The 10763-nt window shown below is 33.9% G+C and overlaps 1 protein-coding gene across 1 annotated transcript; it reads left to right on the top strand.

Moving 5' to 3' along the window:
• The first annotated feature begins 9 nt into the window (after nt 1-9).
• Nucleotides 10-2057, top strand: LOC111242075. The gene is made up of 2 exons (XM_022783738.1): nt 10-1398; nt 1475-2057. The coding sequence occupies exons 1-2, from the start codon at nt 497-499 to the stop codon at nt 1563-1565; spliced, it is 993 nt and encodes a 330-aa protein (XP_022639459.1). The 5' UTR covers nt 10-496; the 3' UTR covers nt 1566-2057.
• The last annotated feature ends 8706 nt before the right edge of the window (nt 2058-10763 follow it).

Genomic DNA, 10763 nt, shown 5'->3' on the forward strand with positions numbered 1-10763 from the left:
AGAGCCTTTGATTGATGATTTGAAGAAGCTGTGGACCGGTATATGGACGTATGATGTATCAAGGAAGCAAAATTTTCTTATGAGGGCAGCTTTGATGTGGACTATTAATGACTTTCCAGCGTATGGCATGTTATCTGGTTGGAGCACGCATGGTCGATTAGCTTGTCCGCATTGCATNGAACACACAAAGTCATTCTTATTGACGCATGGTCGGAAAAGTTGTTGGTTTGATTGCCATAGAAGGTTCTTGCCCCTTGATCACATGTTTAGGAGGAACAAAAAGGCTTTTCGCAAAGGGCAACGTGAAAAAGATATGCCACCTCCTAGGCTTAATCCATCTCAAGTTTGGAGAAGAGTTAAACATTTTCCAAANGTCAATGAAAGTGGTATCAATAGGATTGAAGGGTTCGGGGAGTGGCATAACTGGACCAAGANAAGCATTTTTTGGGATCTTCCGTATTGAAAGAATAACTTGCTGAGACATAACCTGGATGTCATGCATATAGAAAAGAATTTCTTTGACAACATCTTTAACACAGTCATGAATGTTAGTGCCAAGACGAAAGATAATGAAAAGGCAAGGAAAGATATATCTTTGTATTGTGCACGAAGNGACTTAGAGTTGAAGCCCAAAGATAATGGCAGGTTCCTAAAGCCAAAGGCAAATTACACCCTATCAAAAGACGAGGCCAAAATAGTTTTTCGATGGATAAAGGAGCTTAGAATGCCAGATGGNTATTCTTCAAACTTGGCCCGATGTGCTAATGTTGATAAGGGCAATATTCAAGGGTTGAAGAGTCATGATTGCCATGTCTTTATGGAAACTCTAATCCCTGTTGCATTTAGCTGTTTGCCCATGCACGTGTTAAATCCACTTATAGAAATNAGTCATTTCTTCAAGGATTTGTGCGCTACGACTCTCAAGGCAGATTCCTTGAGAAAGTTGGAGGAAAATATTCCATTTATTCTTTGCAAATTGGAAAGAATATTCCCTCCTGCATTCTTTGATTCCATGGAACATCTTCCAATTCATCTTGCACATGAAGCATGGCTTGGTGGTCCAGTGCAATATAGGTGGATGTATCCATTTGAAAGGTTCATGGGAGAGTCTAAACGTTCAGTCAAAAACAAAGCCAGAGTGGAAGGATCAATTTGTTCGGCTTACTTGCATCNTGAGACAACGTACTTTTGTTCTCATTATTTCAACAACTTCATGTTGAAACCGATCAATGTTAGGAATGCAACACAATCTGCCACATCTCATTCAACTTTGTTAGTGTTTCGACAAGTGGGCCGTCACGCGGGCAAAGAGTTCACTCATTGGTTAAGTGATGCTGAATTCAACTCTGCCCACGTCCATGTCTTAATTAATTGCCNTGAAGTTAAGGTGTACCTTGAGTATGTTCTCATCTCATTCTTAAGTTGTCATTCATAAAACTTTAACATAGTCACTAATTATGTTAATTTTATACAGCTCATTTCTTGTGGCTATGCAAGTTCCAGAAGGGAGTTCTTCCGCTATAATACACTCACAGTTCCCTCAGTGGTTTAGAGATCAAGTATGATTAACCTTTTCAATATTTTAAAAACAATTGATGTTAACACTTGTAGCTTAATTTTTCTTCACCACTTCTTTGTAGGTTCATAGCCAGCCATTAAGTCCCTTAATTCAAGATCTACGGGAATTGTCAAATTGGCCCATGAGATGTGTCAAAGAATGGCACACGTATTTTGTAAATGGGTACAAGTTCCACACCGATGCATGGTCGAAAGGAAAAAAGACAACTAATTGTGGGGTGTTCGTTAAGGGCCTTACTGAGGGTGGTTATGATGACTTCTATGGTATTATTGAAAAAATTTATAAGCTGGAGTATAATACTTCAAGTACTCCAAAGAGGGTAGTTCTTTTTTATTGTCAATGGTTTGATCCATCTATGAATGGAACAAGAGTGGATCCTAGGTATAATATTGTAGAAATTCAAATGACTTCAAGATACCGACCATTTGATCCATTCATTCTAGCTCTTAATGTTAGACAAGTTTATTATGTCCCATATCCAGCATTTTGCAACATTGACAAACGTGGTTGGTGTGTTGCAATACAAACCAAGCCTAGGGGTCGCATTGAGTCAAATGATGTTGAAGACGATATCCCTTTCCAAGTTGATGAAATGACATATGGAAATGAAATTATTGAAGTTGAAGGTGTATCTGCATTGCAAGACTTCGATGGTGATGATGAAGGGTTAGAAGGACAGATACAAGAACATGAAGAAGAAGGAGAAGAACAAGATGAAGAACAAGACGACGATGAAGAAGAACTTGAAGATGACGAAGAAGACGATGATGAAAATGATGATGATGACTATGATGATCATAGTGACGCATCAAACAACGATGACAATAAGGATGATGAAGACGATTGAATTAATTAAATGCTTGTATTTTGACATTTCTACGATTCACAATTATATAATATTAAATCATTTATTAAATACAAATTGTCTACTTTGCGTTTAATTGTCTATTATTTATTTATATATTTTAAAGGCTTAATAGCTATTTTGGTCCCTATTTTTGTTAGGAATGTTCATTTTGGTCCTCATTTTTTTTTGTTCAATTTGGTCCTAAAGGTTGTAAAATATGTTCAATTTGGTCCTTTTCTGAAACGGCGTCTAAATAGTTAACGGCACACAGTACACCTGTGCACTGTAGTGACGATTTGGCACAGGACTGCCTACGTGGATGATGTTCAGCAGAGTTACGTGGACCTAATTAAAATTAAATTGAAATTAGGGGTATTTAATTGCAAATACCCCCAAATTGAAGCAATGTTGAAAAGTACAGACTTTGAAATTAGGGTTTTCAAATGGACCCCAAGTTCCCTCATCATCACCTCCATCCTCATTTCCACTTTGTTCTGGACTGTCCAAATATTCACTGTCCCACTCATCATCAGACAGCCCCCTATCTTTTGGGTTTGTCTGCCTATGTTCACTCTCATCTTCACAACCTTCTACTGGCACAGAACCTTGTACAATGTTCTGTACAAGGTCATCAATATTCAACTCAACATCAATTAGTCCCTCATCTATTTCTTCTTCTTCTTCTTCGTCCACTTCTTCTTCTTCCTCATCATCCTCACTCAAACTACATTCTTCAATAACCTACAACGCACAGTATGAAAACAGACCTTTTACAGCGCACATTACGAAAACAGACCTTTCATCGCGCACATTTTACAGGCCAGCTAATCGTGTAATAAAGTTCACCGAGGGTTGCCCCAACTTCAACCCACGCTATTCGGTTTTCCCCGTCAACTTTGATTTCTCTAAATTTTAAGAGGACAACGATGATAAATGGAACCCGGGCAACGTACGAGAGACCTTCGTAATCATGGCATTTACTGCGAGTTCGAATCTGCAGGCCATGGCGTTGGGAACATATTATTGTAGCTTTAATGTGGGAAGCAACCAGTGGTGTCATAATGACAAGGGGTTTTTTTGAGTCGGAAAACCTAAAATTTTGCATGGTAGCATTTAGAACATAGGAATATGAAGATTTTGTTTGGGTGTAAAGAACACTGGAGATTGAGTTGGTGTTATGGGGATAACTGTAAAAACATTGAAGAAACTTTTCATGAGTATCTGCTGAAGAAGGTGTGAATGAAAATAAATGAAGAATAACTATTCAAATTATTTAATTCTCTCTTCACCCAACGATAAGTTCACCCAACGATAAGTTCACCCATAACAAGTTCACCCACGATAAGATCAGCCACGATAAGTTCACCCTGGATAAGTTTACCCACGATAAGTTCACACACGATAAGTTCACCCATGATAACTTCCCCCATGATAAGTTCACCCATGATAACTTCCCCCATGATAAGTTCACTCACGATATGTGTGCGGGTGTGTATGGATGTGTGGGTATAAGTTTGTATGTGTGTGGGTGTGTGCGGGTGTGTGTGGGTATAAGTTTGTTTGTGTGTGGGTGTGTGCGGGTGTGTGTGGGTATAAGTTTGTATGTGTGTGGTTATAAGTTTGTATGTGTGTGGGTGTGTGTGGGTGTGTGTGTAATATATGTGTTTGTGTGGGTGTGTGTGTCTATCTTTGTGGGTGTGTGTGTGTGTGTGAGCGTGTGTGCATGTATGCGTATGTGTGTGTGTGTGCGCATGCGTGAATGTGTGTTTAGAGAATTAAAGAAATGCGTTGAATTTTTATTAAATTAAAGAAATTCGTTGAATTTGTTAGTGAATTAAAGAAAAGCGTTGAATTTGTTATTTAATTAAAGAAATTAGTTGAATTTGTTAGTGAATTTAAGAAATTCATTAAATTTGTTAGTCAATTAAAGAAATTAGTTGAATTTTTGAATTTTAATTGTCATACTACTGCTCTGATTCTGCTCAATATTTAATCTGTTAAGTGCTTGCGATTAGGTATACGCTTAGTTGCCTACTCGATGTTTAATCTTCGCTTAGTTGATTAGACTGTATGGTGCATGAGTGATTAGATTTGTGCATTGCATTCGCTTAGTCTGTAATTTTGAAGACCGAATTAGCCTTCGCTTAGTTTGCTGATTCGTGTCGGATTTGGATTAGAGTAGTGTGTACTTGTCGTTAATTTGTGATTGGAAGCATAGTGATTGAGTTAATGACCAACCGTTTTCACATTCCGTTTTTACATTTTGTTTCGCATTTTTGTTTGCATTCGTGTTTTCATTTTGTTTATCCGCAGAAACACAAACCCTAGTAGCACTTTTTTATATATATATAAAAAAAACAAAAAGATAAAAAGATATATACAATCAAGTCCAACTTAATCAGTTTACACTACTAGATAAGTTAAACCACGAGTCCCCGGCAATGACGCCAAAAACTTGTTAAGCCACTAGCAAGTGTACCAGATCGTTATCAAGTAATATAATTGGTAAACCTAATATCGTTCTTCCCAAAGGACTCTTAGGCCTTACTTTTCATGTAAAAAAATCGCGAATATGTGTGTGTGTTTGTGTGCGTGCGTGTGTGTGTTTGTTTGGGTGTGAGTGAGTGTATGTTTTTTTATTTGTGTTTGTATGTGTTTGTTTTTGTATTTGTATGTGTGAGTGTGTGTGTGTGTGTGTGTGTTCGTGTGTGTGTTTGTGTGCATCTGTGTATTATTTGTGTGTGAGTGTGTGTGGGGGGGGTTTCATGTTTGAGAGAGAGTGTGTGTGTGTGTGTATGTGTTTATGTGTGTGATGTGTGCTTGTGTTTATGTGTTTATGTGGGTGATATATTGTATGGGTGAATGAGAGTGTGGGTATAAGTTTATATGTGTGTATGTGCGTGTAATATATGTGTTTGTATTGGTGGGTGTGGGTGTTTGTGTTTGTGTGTGTGTGCGCGTTCGTGTGTGTGTGTGAATGTGTGTTTGTGTGAGTATGTGTGTGTGTGTTTGTGTGGGTAATATGTGTGTATGTGTATGTGTGTGAGTGCGTCTTTGTCTTTGTTTATACAGTTACGTATGTTTGTGTATGTATGAGTGTGTGTGTGTGTGTTTATGTGTTTTGTGTGTGATTTGTGTGTATGTGTGTGTGCGTGTGTTTATGTGGGTGATATGTCTGTGGGGGTATAAGTTTGTATGTATGTGGGTGTGTGTGTGTTTGTGTGTGTGTGTGTAATATATGTGTGTGTGTTTATGTTTGTGGGTGTGTGTGTTTATGTTTGTTGCTATGTGTGTGTATTTGGTTAATATATTTGTGTGTTTATGTATGTTTGTGGATGGGTATATGTGTGTGTGCTTATGTGTCTAAGCTTTGGGGTTTTAGGTGTGTGGTTTAAGACTAAAATTCTCAATTTACATTCTCAATTAACATATGTGAAATACATTTAAAACATCAAATAAATCTAACAAAATCGACTTGGATCGGATCAGATTGGCTCGGCCTGACTTGGCTGGAGTCTGTTCGATTCGTGCCGGCTCAGTTAGGCATGGTTCGTTTCTACTTACCTCGACTCGGCTCAACTCAGCTTGTTTCGGCTCGGCTCGCCTAGGCTCAACTCAATTTGGTCGTTTCGATTTAGATCGACTTAGTTTAGCTCGGTTTGGTTCAATTTAGTTTAGTTCGGTTGGGTTCGGTTTGGTTTAGATCGGATTGGATCAGATCGAGACAGCTAGACTTGTCTCGTCTCAATTCGGTTTGGTTAAGTTCGGCTCGGCTTTGCTCGACTCGGTTTCACCCTTTGTACACCTATTCTACATGTTATGTAGAAGGACTTCAGAAAGGTGTACAAAGGGTGTACAAAGTGTGTATAAAGGATGTACAAATGGTAGACGAAAAGTATACAATGAGTGTAGAAAGGGTGTATAAAGGGTGTATAAATGGTGTACAAAGGATGTACACCAATTCTACATCTTTTTACAAAATATGTAGAAAGACTTTAGAAGAGTGTATAAAAGGTATAGAAAGGGTATACAAATGGTGTAGAAATGGTACACAAAGGGTGTATAAAGGGTGTAAAAATGATGTACACTCATCCTACATCTTTTTACAAACTATGTAGAAAGGATGCAGAAGGGTGTACAAACATGTATAAAGTTGTCGAAAGATGTATAAAGTGTGTACAATGGGTGTACAAAGGGTGTATAAATACAAAGATATGGATAAATGTAGAAAGAGTGTACGAAGGATTTACTAAGGTTGCACAAAGTGTGTATAAATGGTGTACAAGGTGTCTACAAAGGGTGTAACAAAGACTGTATAAGAGGTGTAGAAAGGGTGTACACTCATCTACATCTTTTTACAAAATATGTAGAAAGACTACATAAGGATGTACAAAAGGTGTACAAAGGGTGTATCAAGGGTGTACAAAGAGTGTACACCCATTCTAACTCATTTTAGAAAAGAAAGGCTACAGAAGGGTGTATAATGGGTAGACGAAGGGTATGCAATGGATGTACAAAGGGTGTAAAAATGATGTACAATGGGTGTATGAAGGGTGTACACCCATTCTATGTCATTTTAAAAAATATGTTAAAAGGCTACAGTAGGGTGTAAAAAGGGTAGACGAAGGATATACAACAGGTGTACAAAGGGTGTACATAAAGTGTAAAAATGATGTATAAAGGGTGTACAAAAGTTGTACAAAGAGTGTACACCCATTCTACATCTTTTTTCAAAATATGTAGAAATGTTGCAGAAGGGTGTACAAAGAGTGTACACATATTATACATCTTGTTACAAAATATTTAGGAAGAATACAGAAGGGTATACAAAGGATGTAAAAAGGGTTTATAAAAAGGTGTAGAATTAATATTTTATGTAATATGATGTAATATCTAATGTAATGTAATATTTAGTGTAAAGTAATAAAGGATTGCTTGTGTAATGTGTAAGAAAAATAGATTATCTTTTTTCGAAATTGTAAGTTTCTGTATTTTCTCATTTGATACCTTTGCTATATTTATAGATGTAAGGGAAACAAAGGAATGTCCCAACAGATTATATTAATCTGATCTTAATTGAATCATTTTTACATTATTATTATTATTATTATTAATATTATTTGGGAAAAAATATTTTATATTATTATTTTACTTAGGTTATGGAAAAAAGAATTTCGCACCAAGTGAAAAAAGAAGAGGCAATCGGTGCTCACGTGTCACCTCCATAATAAGATATCAATGGTTTCCTTTACTTCTTCTTAGTGGTTTGATTAGTTCTACTCATGTCCAATTCTCTTGTGGCTTGTTTCAGCGCTTTGGTGCCAAATTTCATGAGAACTTCATTGCTAGTCTAATGTGATATTTCTTTATATTCTCAAGGTATTTCTTTTTATTTTCATGGCGAGAGAGGGAAGACTGATGGGAAAGGGCCAAAACAAATATAACAATTTGGTAAAGAGTAATAACGTAGTGGAAATTCAATATCTCTTCTTGCGAGAATCTACAAGGAGCACCAAACAAATAGAACAAAAATAGAATCCAAAGCACAAAGAGACACCAACAATTTTTAACGTGAAAAACCCTCAATGCAAGGGTAAAAACCACGAGTTGTCCAGACAAAAAAAAAAATCCACTATGATCAATAATAGGTACAAAAGAGTCTTCAATAATAATAATAACACCAAAAGGTATTTTCAATAAGTCAATTTAATAAAGCATAAATGCTTACAAATGAGAACAAAGAAGATGAAAATTCTCCAAAACAAGACTGCTGGTGCGGGACCAATTTCTCCAAAGCTAGACTTCCGATTGACGATCCGAACAGTTAGAATGAAGAACCATATGTCTAGAACCTACTGTCCAAAAATCAGCTCGATCCAACGATGAACGACTTCACAACGACGAAAACACCAGTGCAGGTTTAGGGTTATGCAAGAATGACTTTCTATCTTTCTTTTTCTCACTTGGCTTTTATCTCTCTTCAAATAACTCTCATGTACTCTACTAATTTGACTCATCTCAATTTAACCTAATGAGACATAATGGACCACACTATTTGAGTCTATTCTCCACATAGAAAGGGAACCCAATAACCCAACAAAGACGAGGTACTTAAAAATTAGCAATGGAAAATGCATATTACATGGAGTTGAATTCTTAAGACAATAGGGTTTGAAAGATTCACAAAGATGGAGCAATTTGCCTGTAATGTTGAGTTTCATAATGGGATACGGAGTGCTTAACCTTTTTTTTTTATATCTACATTGTAATTGTCAATTATTTTAAATCATCAATGAAAATAATTTTGAATAATTTTGTATATTTTATAATTTTATATATTTTATTTATTTTTTATTATAAAAAACATATTTTATTAAATTAAAAAATTATAAATGTAAATAAATAATTATAAATAAAAGATGTTTCAAATCTTTACAAAATAATTATCACGAAGTAACATTCTTTACAAAAAAAACACCAATATAAACATGATAGCAGCCTAGTAAGAGTTGGATATGAAGAGCCATTAAAAACTTTCGTAAATTAATAATATGACTCTAACCACGAAAGTTTAAAAAACTTCCAGAAATTAATTTGCAAAGGATAAAATTTCCACAAAATGAAAAATAAACTTTCACTAAATAATAGTTTTTTTTCACATTTATTTAAAAAAAATGCATTATGCTCTCATGTTAAAAGAAATAAAATTTGATTAGTTCACATTATTATTATTATTATTATTATTATTATTATTATTATTTCATATATATTTTTGAATATCTTATGATTAAATAAGTTTCTTCAAAACTCACCAAAAGTTGCATTTACATACATGATGAGATCCGTATAATTGCCCACATCCTTTTATCAATTTTACATTTTTTAGAGTGCACTTCTTTTGTCAGATTTGGCATGCCACTTAAAGCAGAAGTAAAAACCAGAATTTCTTTTTATCTGAAAATACGTTTGCTTTTGAAAATGAGAACATAATTTACATCTCATTAAACATTATAAAAGTACGTACACACAAAGGATGCTTTAAGTATTGTAATTAAAACAGGATAAAATGACAGGTTAACACATATTTTTTTATATAATATATTGATATAATATACATATTAATAATAAATAAATAATGAATGATAAAATATAACATGTATGTTATGTAAAAATATTGTCTAAATATTTTTTTTTTTCTTTTAAATAATGAAACTTGTTTGAGACAATCACTTGGTTTGAAGAGGAAGATTTTAAATTTGTCTTGAGGCTAATTAGTTACATTATTTACTTAATTGGTTTGATTTGGTAGTTAACTTGTACATCTTGTTGAGTTTTGGAGCTACACATTTTGTTGTTTAATGTATTATTCTAGACAATGTTCACATATGCTAGTATTCAGAGTGCGACACAATTGTCCATATTCGTTTTTCATAAGTTAAAAAAATATTCCTCTCATCACTCATATTTGAATAAATTGACGTAATGATAGAGAAAAGTAAGAAGGAGAGGAACACCATCTTAAGCACTAAGAAAAGATAAAACCAAATAAGGAAAAAAAAAATACCAAGTTAAAATCATGTACTAACACTTTAGGTAGAAAAGGACGTCTTCATATAAAAATATATTATTTAGATAAACGTAGAAAAGGACGTGCTTATATAAAAAAAATAGTATTTACATAAATTTATATGGTGACACGATTTTTAAAAATAAAAATAAATAAATTTTAAATCTAAATTGTTTCTTTCATACTTAATAACTTCATATAACTTAAAAATGGAAACTTAACACAGTTTGGATATTTTTTTTTTCTTTTTTCATCTTTTTAATTTTTTTAAAAACGAAACATAGCATAACTTCATATTCCAAACATACTTAAATTTGATAAATGATTTATATGTAGGATAACTTATTTTAATAATTTAAAGACTTAATATGTTAAAAGTACTAAGGAGACAAAAAAAAAGTAAATTTAAAGATTTATATGTCACTTAAAAGTTCACATCAATAATAATTTAAATAATCTTTCTTATCAAAATAATATATATATATATATATATATATATATATATTTTAAAATAAACTATGATGAAGTTTTAATGAACATAATATTTGATAATTAATTCTAAATAGGACCCTCTTAATCAACTTGAGATCAAAAGAACAGAGTTTTCTTTATCAGACTCTATGAGGGTATGAAAGATAATTTTCTCTCTCTTTCTATATATATATATATATATATTATAAATTAATAAAAGGTGAGATTTTATTTTATACAGGATATAGAAATGGTAAATAAATATATGATCCATATTACGTTACGCGTTTCTCACGGAG

The sequence above is a fragment of the Vigna radiata genome, chromosome 7 (genome assembly GCF_000741045.1).
Source record: "Vigna radiata var. radiata cultivar VC1973A chromosome 7, Vradiata_ver6, whole genome shotgun sequence".
Taxonomy (NCBI): domain Eukaryota; kingdom Viridiplantae; phylum Streptophyta; class Magnoliopsida; order Fabales; family Fabaceae; genus Vigna; species Vigna radiata.